This window comes from Stigmatopora nigra, chromosome 8, assembly GCF_051989575.1.
Source record: "Stigmatopora nigra isolate UIUO_SnigA chromosome 8, RoL_Snig_1.1, whole genome shotgun sequence".
NCBI lineage: Eukaryota > Metazoa > Chordata > Actinopteri > Syngnathiformes > Syngnathidae > Stigmatopora > Stigmatopora nigra.
In genome coordinates this window covers 12,797,758-12,821,213 of record NC_135515.1, presented here as the reverse complement: position 1 = coordinate 12,821,213, position 23,456 = coordinate 12,797,758, and the positions used below count along the sequence as shown (strand labels likewise).

The 23,456-nt window shown below is 38.5% G+C and overlaps 1 protein-coding gene across 9 annotated transcripts in view; it reads right to left on the bottom strand.

Annotated features, from left to right (window-relative positions):
* Positions 1-1,570: 1,570 nt before the first annotated feature.
* gria4a (glutamate receptor, ionotropic, AMPA 4a) overlaps positions 1,571-23,456 on the bottom strand; it is a 117,444-nt gene continuing 95,558 nt past the window's right edge. Inside the window, exons 14-18 of one of the 9 annotated variants that reach the window (XM_077721976.1) lie at positions 22,604-22,802; positions 15,297-15,544; positions 9,326-9,440; positions 6,214-6,351; positions 1,571-3,638 (exon numbers count right to left, since the gene is read on the bottom strand). In XM_077721976.1, coding sequence (XP_077578102.1) covers positions 3,474-3,638; positions 6,214-6,351; positions 9,326-9,440; positions 15,297-15,544; positions 22,604-22,802 — 865 coding nt within the window. In that variant the 3' untranslated portion in view covers positions 1,571-3,473. Of the gene's footprint in view, positions 3,639-6,103; positions 9,441-15,296; positions 15,545-22,603; positions 22,803-23,456 lie in introns of those variants that run through there. The other 8 variants (XM_077721977.1, XM_077721979.1, XM_077721980.1 and 5 more) reach the window with 8 other exon arrangements.

The following is a 23,456-nucleotide window of genomic DNA, read 5'->3' as shown; positions in this document are numbered from 1 at the left end:
CATGTGGGGGCGCCGGATGGACTTTCAGTTTATATAAATATAAATAAATAAATAAATATATATATATATATATATATATATATATATATATATATATATATATATATATATATATATATATATATATATATATATATATATATATATATATATATATATATATATATATATATATATATATATATATATATATATATATATATATATATATATATATATATATATATATATATATATATATATATATATATAAATCTCAACCATGAGAGACAGAATGTGAAAAAAAACTGAAAACCACACTGTTAGATTTTTAAAGAATTTATTTCCAAATTAGAGTGGAAAATAAGTATTTGGTCACTTACAAACAAGCAAGAAATATCATGCTTTGAGGCTATTTTTCTGCCAAGGGACCATGACGACTGATCTGTGTAAAGAAATAATGAAATGGGGCCATGTATCGAGAGATTTTGAATGAAAATCTCCTTCCATCAGCAAGAACATTGACGATGAGACGTAGCTTGGTCTTACAGCCAGGGCAACAAAGGAGTGGCTTCGTAGGAAGCATTTCAAGGTCCTGGAGTGGCCTAGCCATTCTCCAGATCTCAACCCCATAGAAAATCTGTGGAGAGACTTGAAAGTCCGTGTTGCCTAACGACAGCCCCAAAACATCACTGCTCTAGACGAGATCTGCACGGAGGAATGGGCCCAAATACCAGCTACATTGTGTGAAAAGCTTGCGAAGAGTTACAGAAAACATTTGGCCTCCGTTAATTGCCAACAAAGGGTACATAACAATATATTGAAATGAACTTTTTGTATTGACCAAATACTTATTTTCAACCATGATTTGCACATAAATTCTTTTAAAATCAAACATTTTGACTTTCTGTTTTTTTCCACATTCTGTCTCATGGTTGATATATATATATATATATATATATATATATATATATATATATATATATATATATATATATATATATATATATATATATATATATATATATATATATATATATATATATATATATATATATATATATATATATATATATATATATATATATATATATATATATATATATATATATATATATATATATATATATATATATATATATATATATATATATATATATATATATATATATATATATATATATATATATATATATATATATATATATATATATATATATATATATATATATATATATATATATATATATATATATATATATATATATATATATATATATATATATATATATATATATATATATATATATATAGATATATATAGATATAGATATATATATATATATATATATATATATATATATATATATATATATATATATATATATATATATATATATATATATATATATATATATATATATATATATATATATATATATATATATATATATATATATATATATATATATATATATATATATATATATATATATATATATATATATATATATATATATATATATATATATATATATATATATATATATATATATATATATATATATATATATATATATATATATATATATATATATATACATATATCCACCTGCGATCGGCTCCGGCACCCCGCGGTTCAGAATATGAGATGAGATATATACATATATATTTAATATAGTGTACTCGATGGTCTCTCAATCTGTTTCATATTCTCTATAGAGTTCTATAGACATAAATATTTGTTTTTCTATAGATATATATTTACATATATAATATGTAGATTTATAAAAAAAAAAATTTGTTACAAGTAGTGGCAATTTAGTTTGTTTTCATTATTGCAATGAATTATCTAACATGTTTTAAAAAGACAAAGTGAGTTTTGCTACACGTTATTTACAAGTTTTAAAAAGCAAGCTTTCTGAGATCCTTTCATAACAACTTCAGCTGTTTTTTAATTTCCCCAGAGAAAAATATTTTGACTACAAGTTGATATGGTTCAGATTAATCAAAGCTTTTTCATTATACATGAATGGCTATCAACATGGCTGACTACAATGGGACACTTATTTGTTTGCAAATGTAAAGATTAATTTGTACTGGCTCTTATCAAGTGTATTTATGAATACATATGATACACTTAAACAATTTATACATATTTTATTCAAAACCATAGCAACTTCTGACATTTTATTTCAGTGTTCACCAATTTGCTGTTCATCAATTTGCTTTTCACCTTACGCTTCCCTTTCTGGCACTTAATCTGCGTCAAAATTTAAGAGAGCTGCATCCTGCACATATTGTTGAAACTTGTCATAATTTAAAAAAAATGCTTTTGAGATGTGAAACTTTCTATTAGATAAGCTTATAGTAGCAATGAGAAAATTTAATGAGCGAACATAAAGGCATAAGACTTGTATGAGATCATGTTACTTTAGTTAATGGCTAGGCCTTCCCATTTAATGAGGCCCGCTGTGCCTCTGAATGCATTGCTTCATATAGCTCTTATTGGCTGAACTGAACCTAATGTGCAGTATTTCACTGGTCACTTAATTACTTTACAGCTCCCAATCCAAGATTGTCTGCCGGTCATTGTTCAGACCAGAAAATGGTTATAAATTCACAACCAATCTTTAATGTTTGTGACTAATAATTTCTCTGGCCATTTGCAAACATCCATAAGGTCCCACTGTTGTCTTGTGATATCATTACGTACATAGATATCATCTCATGTTCATTTTTCTTTTATCGTTGCACATAAAAGTGAAACTTCCTAATTGATTACCAGCAAAATGAGGCTCCTACTCACCTAATTAATATTTATTGAGTAGGTGAAAGTCTAATGATTTGTTAGAAACGCATAAGTACTCTCAAGCCAGTGTATAGAGCACACATATAGCAACATGGCTATTTTGTCTGTTCCGTAGTGACTGTTTGCTTTGCTGTGTGGGGCCTCAGCTCATTTTGAGAAATAAGATAGCTTTCTCGTTCATTTTAAAATGTCCATAGTAAATTCTGCATTGTCCAAAAAGTTCAAGCTTACAGTTGTCTGGTCTTCTAAGAGGAGGATGCACCTGGCACTTTGCAGGCATAATGATAACAGCCAACAGATAACACTATGATCGAGATAAAAGTTCGTCTTTGTAAGGCGTTGTTGAAGGGTGGGCTTTAATGGCTGAGACTCTTTGATGAAGAAAAGATGAGAGGTTTTTCTTCATTATGACAATGGTTACATCTCAGCCATTTGTTTGCTTTTCTATCAGTTTGTGTGGAGGTATGCTCGACCCCCCCCCTCAGCCCCCCAAAAAGCTTGCTGTAAATAATTAGACTTTGCTATATCATGTTTTCAATAAAAATAAGTCATAGGCAACAAGGAAAACAATAAAAAAAATGTGTGTCATCAGAGGATAAAGTCATGAAAATTATTGTGATCCTTCAACGTGAGAGTCTGCAAGTTGGTGTGTCATTAAGGCACAGCGGATCTTTTTTGGTTTTCAGGGCAGTCCAGAGGAGACCACTGCAAGGCCTGGGTGTTGCAGGGTGGCGCGGCCAGTGTGCACGGCTTTGGGACAGTCCGGCGTTAGAACGCGGCCATTCTCTCCCACACTTCCTGTGATGGACAGACGGGCCTTGTTCCGCATGGCTTCAGAAAAAGAGAGCTAGATGAAAAAGGGCGGGAAAGAGGTTTGTCAAGCTACTTGTGAAAAGCGTACCTCGTGAATTTAAAAACTGTTTCATAAGTGCTCTCATTTCTTTTAACAAATACATGCATGTATTTGAAATTATCATGCATGGGTCTTCACACATCTTGGTATACACACCACAAGTATGCTAGTAAGTTTGAATGGTGCAGTCACATCAGTTAGTTTTCTGTTCAAAAGTAAAATTAAAGTGGAAAAGCATCCTGCTTTGAACAGATCACTCGGAAAGGAAATGATCAACAATAACAATGAAAGATTACAAGAGTCTTCTATATTCATTTCTTGTCATGTGGCTGCTTGCCAGAATAAGAAGACATTGAAAAAACAAAATGGATTGGAATATAGTAAAGCAACCGACAGTGTAAAATTGTTGGCATGATTTATTGTATGTAATGCAAAACATTATGCTTGAACTTAGTATTCCAATTACCAATCATTACATAATTAATTGTGTTTGAATCCTACCACTATTCGTACAATTCTTTAGCGATGGGGCTGAATTGCAACTCCTGGTGTGAATGCACCATCAACCATGGATTACACAGAAGGGCCATAAGCATCCAATGCTGACATACGTAGTAGATCAAAGGCCAAGGGGAATGCAAGCAACAAATTGACCAACACAGAAGGAAGATTTATATCGTAGACATCTGCATTTTATAGTGACCATGCAGTTTGAGGTGTCGTGAGGGAGTTTGGTAGGGAGCAGCTTTCGGTGATTCCAAAAGTGTGAAGATGGTAATTAAAAAGGTACCATCTTTGGAAGGTGATGATTTGAGTAATACAAAAGTAAACAAGCCACTAAGTAGTGGAGTAAGTGCCTATATTACTAATCGCAATGAGGGTGAATTTTCACATAGGCAGGCTACTCCTTTATGTTTGTCGTTATTTTATCGCGAGTAAAAAATCAAATGAGGTACTAAGGCAAGTTTTTCCCCACTTCATTTAAAGTCACATTATCATATCCCTAGAGACTGAATTCGACAGATTGGACTTCAGTGAGCGACAAGCTATTATGCTTTTTTTGCAAAAATAAACCCCAAAAAGAACAATGTAGGATATGTATGTAAAATCTCAAAATTAGGTTCTTCGCAACTTCTGATCAAATTTCAATTGTCTATCACAACTCATTGCACCATAAAGTCAACAAGTCTCGACTACTGTTTTCCAGAGTCATATGCACTCCTCTGGTATTCTTGCCTTTGAGTACATCATCAGTTTCAAATCTGTAAAGGCAAATCGTTACAAAAAATATTTTGATTGCAGTACTTATGGATGTGTGAGTCTTGATAAGTGATATTTGAACACTTTGAAAAGATTTCATAATTTAATAATGTTGAAAAGTTTGTGACAGTGGGACTATAATTTCTATTTTTAACATTTTTATTTAAAATGATTAAGTAGCTGTGCTCCATGAAGTCTTTGCCAATAAAATTTTCCCCTGCCGCAATACCGGACTGTTTTTAAGTGAATTGTGTGTATGTGTAGGGTGGAGAGGGGGGATTCAGTGAAAGAACCTCATTGGTCCATCCACAACAGTGAACATTTTCTGTTATCATTTTTTTTGTCATTAATGTACTTTCCGATTTTTAGATTTAATGCCGTAGTCTTTAGAATGTTGATGCTTTAAATGTAAGGAATGTCTCACATAGGCATCCTCATGTGATTTCTGTCCTATTAAAGCTGAAAGTGAGAAACTAACTGATGAAAGCTGCTGTCTACACTGAACATAAACCATTTGTAGCTGAGAACTATCATATCTTAATGAGCAAATCTGTTTGAAACTGTCGGAGTTGTCTAAAATTCTTAGATATATGTATAAAAGAACAATAAAGATTAAGAATTTGGTTTAGTTTGAGCTCCTGCTGCTTGCATGGGTTTTCTTCAGGCTGATTGGTTGGGAATTAAGTTGTATGATTTAACATGGTTCCATGTAGTTTAATATTATACTTTGGATAAAACATGGAGTTTCAGAGTAATATAATATTCATCCTAATTATAGCCTGTATAATAGTATGTATGGAGTTGTGTATCCATGGTCCATTGCTTTGTTACTTATTAGCTAAGACTACAATGCAGTTGTCTAGTTACGTCAGTAGCTATGAGCATCACTGTTACTGTTATGCCATCATCATTTTCATCATAATTTTGCAGCCAAAGAAGGTGGAACCAAATCTAGCAAAGGGACAGCAAAAAATTCTTTACATTTTCGAGCAAAAAATAAACATGGAGACAAAATAAGCTTTAAAAAAATAAATCAACATTGGCTCCACAATGCTTGACTGCATACTCATGACCACATGAAAGAACAAGACGTTTCCGCAATGACAGCCCCTGGCATGAACATCAACAACAAACTGCAGCACCACCATGATGACCATCACCAGCATCATGACCCCACCTAGACGGCCTCTAAATCCTACCCCTAGATCTTGACCCCCTCGGAGCCGTACACGTTGTACCCCTCCCTATAAGTGGCTAGATTCTGGGTGCTGGGGGAGGGGCTGGGGCAGTGAGGGGGGCTAAGGTCCACCTTCATGCGCTTGGCTTCGGCCCGTGACTTGTAGCAGAACTCGACCAATGCCACAAGCATGGCAAGGCCCAGGCCGCCCACGAGGATGTAGAAGACCCCGGCCACGTTTGACAGGCTCAGGGCCTGAGACGACTTGTCCTGTGGGGAGCAGAAGGGGGAGTTGTGTTTGGGAAGGGGGCAAGGTAGAAGTCCGTGGGGAATGATGTTGAGGAGTATTAGAGTGAAAGTAAGTCAGGGTAAAAAGGAAAAAAAGAATCAAGGTGAGAGGAAGGAGATAAGAGGTAAAGATAAAATAAAGGAGAAGATGAATAATGGAAAGCAGAGAAGAGAGACACAAGGCATAGGGGGTTAGATACATTCTTTTGCCTTAGATTTCCAGTCGAAGAGCCACAATCATGTTCTAAATAATAAACAATATTTACTATGTTCTACATCGACAGTGGCATTTACTATTGTTCAAGCTAACAACAGTTCTACATAATGTAGGCATTGTGCACTATTCAAAACTCCAAAAAGTCATGTCATGCTCATTCTTTGTTTGATGGGTTAGTCATTTATCCCTAAATGTCATTCAGGAAATAAAAGGTTAACTTGGCCTCGATATTTAGCCAATTTTAGTTTACAGTATGGCATTCTGATTGATGATTCACGGTAGACCATTTTAACTTAAAAACCCAACAACTGTTTTGTAAGTGTGCAGAGCAAATGGTCAAATGTTTCAAAAATAGCACTATCCTCTCTTCGTCTAAATTCACATGTATACCTTTAAAATGGTCAATTAGTGCATTTATACATAATCTGTGTTAAATTTAATCATTATAAATATGAGAATGAAACATGAATGTGCCCTTAGTAAAATTATATCCGGCAGTGCTTATTCTAGATTTTATTTCTGAAGCAAATTGCAATGAGAATGACTTTGCCACAGATTGCTCCAGAAACTGAACAGAAAGCGATCATCTGTTTTTTGTTTTTCTTACATTTGATGTTAGTGATTTGCCATTGTCTAATTTGATTTTCAAAACACTTTTTTTCTCTTGATGTAAACCACAATATTTTGGGAGGTTAATAAAGCAAACAGAAGTTTTGCTATGACAGTAGTTGCAGTAATCTGGAGCATGTTGAGGATGAAAGTTTCAGGCTAACATTCTGAGCTGTAGCTGCGTGAGACTGACCTTACTTCCAGAGTCCTTGGGTCCACATTCTCCCTTGTCATACCACCATTTGTTTTTCAGTTTGTCTAAGACGCCCGCTTCGCTCAGTTTCAAAACGGCAAGGTTTACCGGGGTTCTTTGCGTGTAAAAATAACATAAATAACATCATAGGACATGTTATTTTATGTTATTAAAGTCTTTCACATTAGCATTGCACAGCTCAGTCACATAGTTAACAGTTTTCTTATCAGTCGAAACCAAGTGACCTAGCATAGATCCCACTGAGTACATGTGTGTATCCTCGTTGAGTAGGGGCTGGGGGGAGTGGATTTACGCGAGCTACAGACATATGAGTGGGACCCACCTTTGTCACTTCATGTAACACAACCATACTACCCCAGCTGGTACTTAATAAATTACACACAAGTACTGTCAAGCCAGGAATACTCAACCTCTCTATAGAAAAGTTCGCTCTGCTGTACGTTTGGGAAAGATCATGATAAAGGAATGTTTGAAAAACTCCACCTGTTCTTGCAAATCTTGTACAGAACTCCTTTTTGTCATTTAACAATACGTTTGAACAAGTAGGCTGCTACTTTTAATTGTTGCTGTGCCAAATAATCGAGCACTGTCCAAGACAATCAATTACTTGATAATACAACATTTCATACCAAACAAATATAAGATTGACTGTTATATTATATTTTACTATACTAATCATATTCATACTGAGTTCAGACTTAGTTCACTATCCTTTTAAAAATATCCACCTGCATAATAAAACCGGACATATTAAATAAATCAAATTAAATAAACGTTTTACTATTTTGACTTAGTATTACTGTAAACATTGCACTGGTCAAGAACATATGTATATTCATAAGATTATTTAAACTGCCCTTCCCCCGGAATCCAAAGTTATTTTTGGTTTTGCTCAATCAGGCCTACTTTTCCCACCATGGCCGTATACTTACTTATAATTTTATTTATAAGTAGTATTTACATTTTCACATTATTTTAGGTGTGGGGAGTCTTTTGTTTTATGAGATAAAATGGACCAGTATTTGCATAGTAGGAAGGCAAGAAAACACAATTTTAATTCAGCATAGAAGCAATCATTTTTTTTCATTATCAAATTTTCCATTTTACAATAGTAAACCCAGTAATTACCAGCAGTCCCATTTAGTAATAATATCAAAGTCTTTTAAAAGTACAAATAGTGCAAATAGTGTTTGAAAAAATTACTATGTATTTTTTTTATACGATTTGATATTTGTCTTTAAGAAATGTAACTTAGTAGCTACTTTTCAGGTTGAAAATATGCTATGAAAATACAAATTTGGCATAATTTTTACAAACCGCCGAATTATTTTTTTAATCTTTCATTTCACTGTGCCACTGTCAATTATTAATCTCATCCCATATGCAAAATATTTTTGTGGGTATGTAGCAGATATGCCGCATTTGCCTCTTTGTCAGTGGTTATTTCCTTGTGTAATTTTTTGTTTACAGCTTTTCACAGAGCAGTACTAGGGGTGAACATTCCTGGCTTCACAATATTTGGATCATCTTGAAACAGTCAACGCAAAACCTCCTCATCACCTTACTCTTTACTTTTAGAAATAAGTGTGAAACATGTTGTTACAATTATTTGATGAAGTGTAGTTTGTGAGTAATATTTATCTTTTAATAAACTCAAGTGTTGTCAAAGGCTTTGCACCTTTTTGTCAGGAAAAGATGTGCACTGTTGACAACAGCTGCAACCTTGAGTTTACGTTTAGGAAGAAGGTGTCTCAGGAGGTTTTGAAAATTACTTTGCCCTTTGCCTACACTTTTCACCGGGGCAGATGCTTGCATTACTCTCCCAGGAGGGGGGCCATCGCAGGCTCCCCAGCCGGTGATTGGACCCTGTACCCTCCGGGTGGGGTTGGGGACGGGGGCAGACAGAGAGGGCTAACCTTGGAATCCCCTCCCCCGCTGCCACATTCTCCTTTGTCATACCACCACTTGTTTTTCAATTTGTCCAACAGGCCCTGCTCGTTGAGCTTTAGCACGGCCAGGTTGACCGCATTTCTTTAAGTAAAAAAAGGAGGAGGGGGAGGGACATAAGATAGTTTGGTCAGAGCAAAGGATGGAAGGAAAGACAGACAATCTAGATGGGCACCAATGCCAAAGGGGAAAAGGTGAGGGATATTGTAGGAAAGGGAGGGCTGCTAAGATGGATTTGGAAGGAAAATGGGAAGCACCTCAGAAAAAAACTGTCTTAATGCACCTCTTACTCTTCCCCTGCAAATATACTATATACAGATGAATCTTTTTTCATCCAAGATGGTGGTGCGCACGTGTGCAGCGGCTCAATGCTCTCCAGTTTGGTGTTTTGTTTGCTCAATCTTATCATTATTTACTAACATCTGCGAGACAAACTTTTTGTACAGTCGCCAGGATTTAATTATTCTCGGAAGGAGATGCGATATATCCATCACAACAGATTACCAATGGACCTACGATATCCCCGAGGACATCTCGAGACCTCCGGGATCGCCGTGGATAGTCAGCCCACTCAGAGTACGACGGAGGCGGCGAAGGGAAAGAAAGCAAAAGCGCGGATGCCTGGCAAGCCTAGCTGCTAAGCTATGGCAGCAACCACACTGAGGGGAGACAAAGTTGGAAACCTTCACGAGGTGTCTCCTGAGAGGCCGCTCGCCGCGGTCTGCGAATTCCAACAAATACCGCTCAGAGCTGCCAACAAGGAACGTGGCACCCTACGTTTTTCATCCAGTCGGAGATATTCGACTGCCCCTCACCTCCGACTACCCCCCGGATGAACTAATCCGCGTTCCAGTGGCAGCTCTAGCGCTGTCTGAGGGTAATCCTCAGGCGCTGGAAGTGACTTAACAACAACAACCACACTGAGCACCGCTTCCGAGTATCTTTTGACCAACGCCAGATCCATCACCCACAAAATGGACGATTTGGAAATTCAGCTTGTTACCAACAGCTTTGTTATGAACTGCAACATTATTTTCATCACGGAAACCCTACACTCGCAAATCCCTGGCGCTGTGGTATCGCTTGCTAGCCGGACGCTATTCCGAAACGATCGTTTGAAAGAATTATCAGGGAAAAGCAAAGGAGGGGGACTTTGCGTGTACATACACAATAAATGGTGCTGCAACAGTAGGCTCTTGGCAATACGGTGCAGGCCCTTGTATCTACATAGAGAGCTAACGATTGTCATTGTAATGGCTGTTTAATCCCTCCGGATGCTAACGTTAGCACAGCAATTAGCCTCGTGCTAGCAGCTGTAAACAAATAGCAGCTTGACCACCCCAATGGAGTTTTTATTGTCACTGGTGACTTCAACAAACTATGTTAAAAGACTGTTCTGCCAGTACGTGAAGTGTCACATCAGAAGAGATAAAACTCTAGACCATGTTTATTCTAATATCAAACATGCTTATAGAGACACATCTCTCCCTCCCTCACCAGGCAGGATCAGACCATCTCTGCCTGTCCCTGACGGCCGCATAACCCCACTCCGGAGGCTAATAAGGCCACAAATAAAGATGGCCCGAGGACGCCCTTTTTCAGCTGCAGGACTGTTTTTCCCGCACCATCTAGAAACTTTTTGAACATCACAACCCCCAGGACTACACGGACACTCCACTTTCCTACATCAAAAATTGCAGGGACAACGTCACTGTTAATAAATTGATAAGTTTTTTCCTAACCAGAAACCCTGGATGACTTCACAGGCACTTATCAAATGCCGTAACAACGCCTTCAGGTCAGGGGACAAAGTACAATACAGTTCTGGCAGAGCAAAGCTGAAGAGAGGCAAAGCCAAGGCAGCATATACAAAGAAAATTGAGGAGCACTTCCCAGGAAATAACCCAAAGAAGATGTGGCAGGGAATACGACATATTGCCAATTACAATGACAATAATGTGTCTGTTAACGCAGATGCCTCACTAACACGCGGAGGAAGTTTCTTTGCCCGCTTTGAAACTGACAAATCAGACCCAGTCTCAAGACCTCCACCACCACCCTGCAGCAGTACACTGAAGCTTCAGAAACATGAAGTGAGACTGTTAATGTGGTGTGTGAACACCAGGAATGCTGCTAGCCCTGACAGAGTACCTGGGAAGGTGCTCAAAGCCTGTGCTGACCAGCTGGCCGGTGTTTTCACAAAAAAAATTCAATTGTTCCCTCCAACAATCATAATTCGATCCTGCCTGAAATCTGCCACCATTATCCATGTCCCTAAAATGCCTACCATTGACAGCCTGTTGCACTCATGCCTGTGATCATGACGTGCTTTGAAAAGTTGGTGGCCCGCCATATCAGGGATACAATCCCTCCCTCAGTTGATCCTCACCAGTTTGCTTATAGAGCAAATAGGTGCACTGAGGACGCAATCGCCGTAGCTCTACACACAGCACTGAACAACTGGAGCACCAAGGAAACTATGAGAGGATGCTTTTTATTGACTATAGCTCAACCTTCAACACTATAATCCTGGACATTCTGCCTGACTAGCTCTCCCACCTTGGACTATCCTCTTCCATCTGCTGCTGGATAAATAACGTATTAACCAACCGTTCACAAACTTTTGGACATGGTCGCCACCTCTCTTCCTCCATTACACTGAGCACTGGCTCCCCTCAAGGCTGTGTACTGAGTCCTCTTCTGTACTCTCTGTACACATACGACTGTACACCGACCCACCAGTCTAACTCCGTCATTAAATTTGCCGATGACACAACTGTGGTCGGACTCATCTCAGGAGGGGATTAGTCGGCCTACAGAGATGAGGTCAACAAACTGTCTTTGTGGTGCTCGGTGAACAAACTCACACTGAACACCACGAAAACTAAAGAAATAATCCTGGACTTTCGGAAACACTGCACAGATCTGGCCCCACTCCTCATAAATAGAGTATGTGTAGCCAGGACCCTGTCCTTTAAATTCCTGGGGTCCACGTCACGGATAAGCTCTCCTGGTCTACAAACACCACAACCTGAGGGTAGTCAAGTTTCTGGTAACCTTCTATAGAGCCACTGTGAAGAACATCCTGGCATACTGCATTACAGTGTGGTATGCTCGAAGCACGGCAGCAGACAAAAAGGCCATACAGAGAGTGTTTAATACTGCCCAGAAGATCGTCGGCTGCTCTCTGCCCTCACTGGAAGACATTGCCAGCCCTTGTTACCTCAGCAGACCCGAGAACATTGCCAGGGACCCATACCACCCTGGTCACAACCTGTTCCAGCTGGTGCCCTCTGGCAGACGCTACATGTCTTACAAAGTACGGACAAATAGGCTTAAGGACAGTTTTTTCCCCACAGCTAACATGACTCTGAACTTGCGGTAGCACGAAACACAATATCTTTTGTGTAATAACTTCAGGGTCATGTAACATGAAGGACATTGGGCTGTGATCTGCCTCCTGCTGGCTGACTGAGAGTAAGTGAGGAGGCAGTGAGAGGTAAGTGGTACGTTCTTTTGCTGGCAAACTTCTGCAGTCGCCAGGATTTGGTTGCACTCGTGGGAAGATGCTATGTAACCATCACGGCAGAGTGCCAAATATTCTGAAATTATTACTTATTTGGGCCTTTTGCCGGGAAAGTGCACTTTGTGCAGAAGCACCACCAATTCCGTAATACGCAGCTGGGTATGATGACAATTAGGCTTTTGTCGAGTCAATGATGATGACAAAGCGTATGTCTGATTATCATTATTATTATTATTATATTGTAAGCAAATGCTATCTGCATGTCATGTTTCCGTGCAAGAGGTGTCACTGTGAGTGCCACATTGCTGCTGTACACTATTGCCCAGAGCTGTAGCCTGTTGGTTGAGCTGTTAAACTCCCCCACCCCCATATATATGTGTGTGTGTTTCCTATTGTCTCCCAGCACCACGCTCACTTCCCATTTGCAGTGGCACAAGGTTAGCACATTGTAGAAGCCAGCCAAATTAGCAGAAGAACCATCACATCAAAGAGTACTAATTATTAACTCAAGAAATGGCTTCCTTGTCTCTCTACCGGTTGTCTCTCTTGCTCGCTCGCTCTCTCTCTCTCGCTCTCACACTCTCTCTCACTCTCTCCCACTCTTTCCCCCTCTCTCTGTGTCTCTCTCTTTCCCTCTCACTCTTTCTCTCTCTTTTTCTCTCCTGTATTTTCAAAGGAAAAATACAATGACAAGAGTAACTGAGAAACAAAGTCTATTTTTTCTGCATTATTTCAGATACAACTTTAAAATCTTTGGATTGCTGGCGGCTCAATGGAACAGGAATCTCCCAGAGAGTCTGGGCTGTTGAATAAGTCTTTACTCCAGTGCTGTAAATCTAAAAAATAACTATTTTTCCTTATTTGATCCACTACTGGGAGGATGCATGATCCTATCTTTTCTGGCTCACAGTCAGAGATTCTGTGTTAAAATCTTTTCTCAAGCCTTCCTGTTTGAAGTTAATACAGGAAAAGGACTAGAACATGGATGGATTGATTGCTTTGGGAAATTTGGATGTTATTAACTAACTGCAGCTCATCAGCTATATAGAGCGGCATTATTAATCAATAGTAGGAAAAAGACCATAATTAGATTTTTTCAGGCAAAATTACTGCATTGTTTGTGTTAATTGGAAGGGGAGTCACTAGTTAGAGATATGGATCAAGACAGTGTTCTCTGGGGTGATCTAATCTACAAGCTATGATTAGATGCAATGGATTTAAAACAGTTCATAAACAGTCACATATCATTATAAAAAAATAAACTTCAAAATGCACTGATTCTAATCATCAGAGAACATTCTTTGTTGCCACAATGGCACTATGAGTAGAGGCAGTCTCATATTTACACTTCCAGACATGTTTTCACATGCTATCATATAGTTGATGTCTAGGCCGATTGAAAGAAGCAAGAGACAAGTACAGATATTGAGGAAAGAGCATGCGCACTGTAACCTCATGAAAATATATATTATATTCAAAACAGGGCAACAAACCCAAGATGCTCATATTTGAGGGATTTGATTGCACCACTAATGGGGGAGGTTATAGGACACGCATTCTACTAGGATTTGAAATTAATTTCATGACTCATGTTTTTTTCCCCAGCAGGCATATATCACAATGGAAAAACACTGCAGGAATATGTCCCATACAAATGAAATATCTCCCGAGGGGAAAAACAACAATTAATTTGTGACTTAAAATCCCAATACTATTCCTTGTAAAACCCCATGCCTACTTAAAAGGAAACAAGGGGTAGAAGTTAATGTTTGTTTAAGATCAAGTTTAAGCCCCCCATTTGTCAGGCCCCTCTAATCAGTTCTTTTTATTGCTGTTTCCTATAATTTCCCCTTTGGATGTGGTTCCATTGGAGCTTTTGCCTCTCCTCATAGTCACTTCACTGACTTACTTATCATCATCATAATCATGATCACGACATTGCCTTAGAATGGAAGTAACACAAACACAAGACAGTGAACAGATGAACAGTGATACCTGGAAGGTGGCCCTGTGAAATAAAAAGTGTAATAGAAGAGCTTTTTTAAGTGACAATGGACATAACAATAGCAATGATAGAAATGGCAGAGAGACACAATGAGACAAACTCAAGGTGGTCAAGAGGTGATATGATGATGTCTACATGTGTAAAGATTTAACATTAGTTGCTGCTTGGTGAAAACTGTTTAGTGGGAAATAGTGTTTTTGGGTTAATTTCTGTTTTCCAATTTTAAGGCTGTACTTTGACCATCTGTGACAGTGATGAGAAAAAAATGAATTATTGCTTTCTTTGTTTTCACCGGACAGCAATGTCAGTAATAGTTGAATGAAAGGCACAGCAGGGAAGGTGGAATATCGCAGCAATAGCACAGTATCACTATTGTTACTGTTTCCTATTGTTACACTACTCCACCTACCTTAACTGTGAGCCTTTGGGTGTGGCAATGCCATAGCCTTTGGAATCCAGATTGCCTCCAACTTTCATGGTGTCACAAGGCTTGCGCTGCTCCGTGTACTCGTTCATGGTGGACTCCAGGAGGAAGGCATATTTTCCCTTGGACTTGCGCACCCTTGCCACTCCTTCTGCAGTGGTTTTGGTGAAGACAGTTGGCTCTGCAGACTTCATATATGACCACATCTTCTCATATACAGCTATTTTGGACCTCTGGGTAGGAGAGAAGCAGGGAAAGTGAGGGAGGGAGAATGAATGACCATATTTAATACTCGATCATTTCAATATACTGGAAAGTGTCACTAAAGGAAAACATTTATTTCATAAACAATATAGTGAGAGTTCAAATTTCCGGCAATGCTACACTTGTCGAATGCCTCTGATATCGTTTTTAAGACAATGAAAAACTTCACAATATTTAGATCCTATCTGAGGATACATTAAACTCAAATCCACATATTTTCCGCATTTCCACTGGCCTTTTTTTTCCACAGTAAAGGATGGTTATTTGTATTTTAACTTGAGAATCAGGTTGTAAAATCACTAAGAATGTTTAATTATTTGATTAGGTAGATCAGGGAATTTATATAATAGTGACATCTCTATATGATTAAGTGTAATTCTATTGATATTATTTTTGACAAACAACATACAATAGATTTGTTCTTTTTTCCGTTGGCTTTTGATTATATTATGCTAAGAAAGTTAATCTCATCTGGTTAAACGCAATTGTACTGTAAGAGTTGCATGTCTCCATTTATATTTTAATTCTCCCATTGAAGTTATAAATATCCACAATCATCCAATACACCGATGAAAATGCATTAGTTACTTAATCTGAAAGAATTTAGGGATGTGTTTTTGTAGATGGTGCCTTTACGCTCTGGCATAAAATGTGCCACAAGTTTATCTCATGCCAGTGCAGTTTATGCGTTGATGCTTTGAAATCAGGTAAACTGGTCTGTGCCAGGACACACATCTACTGGCCTATGAGCTATCTACTGTAAGTGACCAACAAACCACAAGAAAATTTTATATTTTAACCCACTCAGCCTCACCAGTCTTCTCTCCGCACAAGTCATCTCAAATGCAGAAATTCACTATTGTTTCAGGAAAGTGATTGCCCAGGCAAGAGGGTCTCTAAAAACAAGGCCTAATTGGCATGATTAGCCGGCATGCCTGCTCAAAATGAATTGAATGAGGACTTTGAATATGGAGATGTTGAACTAAATTTAATGGAAACACTGGCATTTAGTTTGGTTAAATCAGAGATCACATTTTTCGTAAAAAGAATTAATTGGAATTTTTATGTGATATTGGAGCTTGTAAAACGGCAATTAAAATGGATATTCCAGGTGCTAGGCATACAAGGCGGATGCAGGTGGTCAGGATACCGCCGTTTCGGAAACAATTGCGGTTTGGATAAAAGATCCGAATGGAGAGACGTGTAAAATATCTGTGTTAATAGTACCTAAATGTCCTGTCAATTTACTGGAAAGAAATGGCCTATTGCAGCTTAGCCTGGCTTTGATCCCGTTCGCTAGCAGGAATATGGTGGTTACAAGATGAAAAGAAATTCAAAACGGCCAAATGTTGAGCAGGGTTGCCAACCTGTGTTTTTTATTATACTCTAGACTTGCCAAATTTGTGAAACTTGTGAAATTTGTAATTTGGCAATGCCTAGTGGAATGTTGGTTTCTCTAATTTAATTATTGTAGGTTTTTATTTTGGCAACAGTGAGCTACCGAAAATGCCTCTTAGCTTAAGTAAACAACGTATGGGGTGATTTGCGAATTAAATCTTAGGTATTAAGAATTATTTGGTTGTTAATGATATCGGACAAGAAATTAAAAATGCAGAAATGGCATTTGTCCAAATTATTAGGTAAATTGTACCTGGCTGGTTTAGATAAAATAATTGATTTAGGATAGGCATAATTTCCCTAGGACTGAAGAAGCCTGGAGTGTTTTCAAGGTGCACGGAAGACATTCCCAGTTTTATCCTGAGCGGGTGAAATATGCTTTGGGGTGGGTCATATTAATGACTTTTAGGATATTACGGATTGCATAAGCATTGAACAGTTGATACAACCAAATGACGTTGCTTTCTATTGCTTTAAGGGCATACAAATTAGGAGAACTTCATCTTAAAACTTACAACATTGCAATTATAGGGTTAATGTACTTAACTGTTAGAGAGATAACGATTGGCAAGGACAAGCTTAGATAAGTGGAAAATGGACAATTATCTAAGATCCAAACTCTTGCTACGTGAATTCTGGAATATTTGGGGAATGGGAATCCCATATTTAAACCAAATTCAAGGGAAATTTGGAAACGCGCTCTTTTTTGCACTGAATGCCCAAAATCTGGTGGGGCCTTTCGTGGTATGAAACAAGTGCTGGATTTATAGTATGGTAGGTGAAAAATGGCAATTCTAAATTATGATATAAAACCTCAGAGTAATGCTTTAAGTAGGTGGGTTGTCTAGGAATAAATGGAATGGGCAAAACTCGAACGGAATACAAAATACATTGATGGCTACCAAAACAAACTTTAGAGGCGAAACTATAGCCACCTCAATTCTGTGTACAAACAGCTAAACTGATAGCATTAACGGAGGGTATAACTCAATGCACAACATAGAGGTTACATTTTTTTTACAAACGGTTAATATACTTGTGTGGGTTGGTATGTGTTTCAATGTGTCACAACCTTTTCCGTTTTTGCATTATTGGCAAACAGAGAGTTAATCACAACCACTCGCATTGCAGTCGTTCATGCTGACTGACTAGCGACGACCGGCTGCAATTTCACTTCCAAAACAAATTTCTATTTGTAGATGTTTGGCACGCGAATATACTTTACTAATACATTAATTACCTAGTTCCTTCTGGAATGATTATTGCTGATAGGGCAGCAAAAGGGGGAAAACTACCAAGAAGGCCCACAGGGGATGGGGGTTTCCACCTGTGATGAAAAATACGGGCCACTGATGTATGGGTAAATGACGCAAATAGAATGAGTAGTGATTAGCGCATCAACCGTAAGGTTCTAAGATCTACTAATGAAAACCATTTAATACATCTGCTTGTAATGCTCGCTCCTAAGTGAACATAAACAACTTGAAGGTCACTCGCTGGACTTCTCAAAATTATTGTTCACACCGAAACAGGAGGACTTTCAATTGTTTTGAGAAACATCAACTTCTGAAAGTATGGTTCACATCAAGCTCTCTCGGGAAGATACGGAGGACTTTCAATTGTTATGAGAAAGATGGACTTCTTCATGTCTGGCTCACACGACTCTCAATTGTTTTGAAAACTGAGATGCATGTTGTAAATCTTATGTAATAATTAAGCAAGAGAAGCGTCAATTCAGGAGAATGATCTTGTCCAAAGGCGCGTGAAGATCGTTTCTCTCTTGCAAAACACTGGTTATGAGTCAGATGTCTGTTTTATTTGTGAGTGCATTTGGGAATGCCTATTGGTGAACCTACCAATTATTTTATCGCCGTCCCTTTGCATGTGTTTTTGCCAACTATCAAAGGTGATTGGGCCTTCACAGCAGCTGCCCCTAGACTATGGAACAGTCTCCCCACATTGAGAAAGACGTCCAAGACTCTAAAGGCCTTTAAAACCTTTTTGGAATCTCACCACTTTTCAAATTTGACCACACTTCTATTTTGGAACATTCAATGTAAATTTAACCCTAACCCTTGATTTTATTATTGCTGTCATTCATTTCGTGTAATTAGGGCCTAATCCAATCATTCATTTTCCATACTGCCCTTACACACAAGAGTTGTGGGGGGCACTGGAACCTATCCCAACCAACTATGGGCAGCAGGCAGGAAACAACTTGAATTTTTGGCCAGCCAATGTAGGGCACAAGAAGACAAATAACTATTCACGCTCACACTCATACCTAGGGGCAATTTAAAGTGTTCAATCAGCCTAATATGTATGTTTTTTGGATCTGGGAGGAAACCAGAGTACCTGGAGGAAACCCACGCAACCCCGGGTAGAACATGTAATCTACACTTAGGGGGACCGAGCTGTGATCAAACCCCTTGATTTCAGAACTATGAGACAGACGCGCTAACCACTCGGCCACCAAATAAACTATTACTTGATTTCCAAGATTACCTCTCGACAGGTGGATGAGTGATTAGCTTGTTGGCCTCACAGCTCTGGGGTTCCAGAGTTCAAATCTCTCTTCAGACTCTTTCCAGATTCTTGAACAATGATTGAGGGGATAATGGAGAAACTGGATGCTGGAATTCACCTTCAAGCATCCATACTTTTTTAAACATTTAATTATACGCCGACGCACAATTGTGCTCAGAGGAAGGGATGAGGCATACGCACACACTCATGCATCCATAAGCCCATGAATATGGTTGTGTGCTCATTGTACACACAAACACGCGTGCACACACATCCTGATATAGGCGCACACATGTAGTCGCACAAACAGACACAGATAATTAATGGTGGTGGTGAATCTCTCTCAACTGTGGGGGAGTAAATTGCTTTTTCACCCTCCACAGATTTCAGCCTGCTCGTTATGTTGATGATGCCAGAGCTGTTTACAGAAGCACAAACTGTCTACTCTGATAGCACCCTCAGCTACTCCCCCACCATCCGCCCCATCCAAGAAGCCACCAAACACCCTCACAACATCTCATATCTTTCAAATCTGTTATTTGGTTCATAAACACACACAAATATCACAGAGTACCACAGAGAGAGACTACATGTGACTGAAGACATTTAGTGTTTCCCTCTCCATTCTCTGCTAAAATTGTAATCATTACAAGTGAGTTGTCAATGACTGAAGCAATCTTGGATTCCTCTCAGGCACGTAACCTTTCATTACAAATCTCTTCAAATCTTATCGTTATTTCATTTAGTGTAAAAGTGTAAGTGTCAAGTTATTTTGCACAGTTTTATCACCTTTTCCTTCAAAATTTACATCATTAAATCGACAAACTGTTGTTCATTGATCAGATTATTGTGAAAAAAAAATTCATTTTCTGTCTCGCTTATCCACATGAGGGTTGCGGGGTGCAGGTTCTCAGCTGGCTATGGGCAGGAGACACAGTACACCTGATTGCCAACTGAGGATACATATAGAGAAAGAGCTGTTAACATTCACAATAATTCCCTACAATGGATAATTTGAGGAGTTCAATAGGAGGAAACCAAAGTACGATGAAAAAAAGGAGGCAAGGCAGGATCTCTAAGTTGGACTTTGAAGTCTGCGGGCTAGAAATACATACCCGCTAGTTTTAACTTCAGGTTGAAAATGGAAGTGTGCCCTAGTTGGTGTGTATTCTGTGTAGTTTATGTATTTATTTTATTTTAAATTTGAGTGCCATCATGTTTGATAATCGAACAAACATGAAGTTTGATCACCCTTACTATATCTTTACCATACTTACATGTTATCGCTTCTATACTATACCTAAAAATGTATATATTACTATACATTAAAGTTATATGTAAATGTGAATACCATAATGTTTTAATATTAAATGATAATCTGTATAATAAATGTGCAAATACTACTTTAAGTATGTACTCACAATGACATTAGCTATTCTCCGCTTGATTTGAATCCCCCCCAAACCGATGATGAGTTCAATGAAGGTGAAGTGAAGATGATGAAAATGAAGATTTACTACACAGGCTATTGAGAGCTTTACTCCAAATCAGGTAATGCCTTTTCATCAGATTCGAGATGCTACCAGAGTGAAGCAGTTAGCCTCTGCTGGAGTTTTTCGAGGCACAAGGAACATGGTGATGGGTAGCTGTGACTGATGATTTTTTTTGTACAAATATGGTTTTGAACAAGAATATGACACTGTCAAGATGATTGTCAAATTCGATGGCTATGACCATGTTGTCATCAACCTCCGGGACCCTTTGTTGCATACTGCATGCCATATTGAAGATCTCTTGATTTCTCAAAGGAAATTATTCATCCTCATTGTCATCCTCGTCATCTTCTTCCTCACTCCCCGATTTAATAATTTCGACAAGATTCTCATCAGTTTAGTGGGGTCAGTGGATCGCAAGCATGCCTCTATTGTCACGTCTGAGAAGCTAGCCTCTCCAGATTTGTGGCCGAATCTGTGGCTGACAAAAGAGCATCCTCAGGCCAGCTGGTGCTCTCGAGAGGAAATCCGATGTCCACTCCGCTCCCTTGCCGCGTCTAGCCATTTTGTCCAACCAGAGAGCTCTGTTTTCAGATATAGCCAACGAAGTTTGCTCGGTGCTCGCCCTTCAAATCATTAATGGCATTTTTCTCCACAGCCATGTTTTCTTTTCATTCACTCATTCATTTCTGAGCTGCTATATCCTCAAACGCTTGGCGGCTGAGTGGTCAGCCTCACAGTGGGGCACCTGGGTTCAAATCCAAATCGGTCCAACTGTGTGGAGTTTGCATGTTCTGCCTGCGATTGGCCTTTGTCCGGCGTGGCCGGTCTACTTGCCGAAAGACACTTAGCCAACTGACATCTGGCCAACTTGCCGAAGAGGCATCTGGCCGAACGTAGAATTAGCCGAACGACTAATTGGCCGACCAACTATCTAGCCGAAGAACATTTAGCCGACGCGCTTGCCCCGCCCCGGGTCGTGTGTGTGTACAAGTTTTTCAACCTCGGTCTGCGGGCCATATACGGCCTCACCCACGCAGACCGGGGAGGACATGCTAAAATCAGTATTTTTGTCTTTCCTTTTGGGTTGGGCAGTTTGACAAAATGAAAGCTTTTCTTTTATGACTACTTTTCTTTGCTTCACAATTCAAGGCATTCATCATTTACTAGAATTGTAAGAATAGTAGTAGATCAATTATAGGTCACAGTAGCTTGACGATCCCAAGAAAGAAGCATGAAGCATTGAACAAGGAAGCAAAGCTATAGTAATAAGCTAATAGCACTTGGGTGTCATTTCTTGAAAGCTTTTTTTTCCTCATTTAGAACGTGTCAATTTGTTTAGTCATTTGTTGTCATCCGGCCGACAGATAAAGTTGCATTCTTCTCCCCAGCTTTGTGTTTGAAACTGCAATTACTAAAACCCATGTTCTTGACCATGGTTAGCGTACTGTTAGGCATAATGCCATGTATGGTCTAGTAAAAATATAATCGTTTGAAGACCACTTGCTTTTAAAATATACTACTCGTCCTGCATTTTGCACGTCGTGAGAACAAGACAACACATTCAATGTTTGCTTAAGGAAAGTACAAATTAATGATCATAAGCCATACCCTGAAGAATTCCTTGGTAGAACCTGAGTCCAATGTTCCATAGGCTATCTCTGTCTGTTTTGCCAAGTCTTCTGCACTCTCAATGGGGGAAACCATCCTCTCCACAGTTAGGAAGGCAGCAAGGTTGGCTGTGTAAGATGAGATGATGATAAGGGTAAAGAACCACCACACACCTCCTACAATACGTCCAGACAGAGACCTGGAGAAAAGACAGATGGATGCGGAGGAGTAGAGAGAGAAGTGAAGTGTGTTGCAAAGGAAATGAGTGGGAAAAGTGAGAAAGAGAAGGATGTGTGCAACAGAAAGAAGAGATCAGAAAGGGGATTTGAGATGGATGTTTGCAAGCAGTTGATGAATGTACAAGAAAGTGTGAACGTTAGGGGGTTATAAAAATACATAAGAACAAGAGTGATAAGCATTGGCAGAGGATAAATACAGACAGTTAATTGTCACTTTATTTTTGTAAACCATTTTCACCAACAATGCATGCATGACCTGTGGACATAAGTTCTATCTTGAGTACCAGTTAAGTTCCCACAATAACCAAGACTTCATGTAGTTGATGATAATCTCAATTCCTCTCCTAAAACACACATGCCTCACACACACGATCCTTTCTCTTCCTTCATGTTTACTCACTCTACCTAACAATTGAGAGGAAACATCAACATAAGTGGCAATCCTCTCTTTGTTTGCATGAAATTGTTTTTGCTGCTTAAGGCAAAAGAAGTAGCAGTGAAGACTGAATATACAAAAGTTATTTTCATGAAAGGGCCTTGGAATTGTGTGCATGAAATGCTTCCATAAAACATGTGCAAAGCTGGCTATTCTCTCTGTGCATTTGTCTACATCA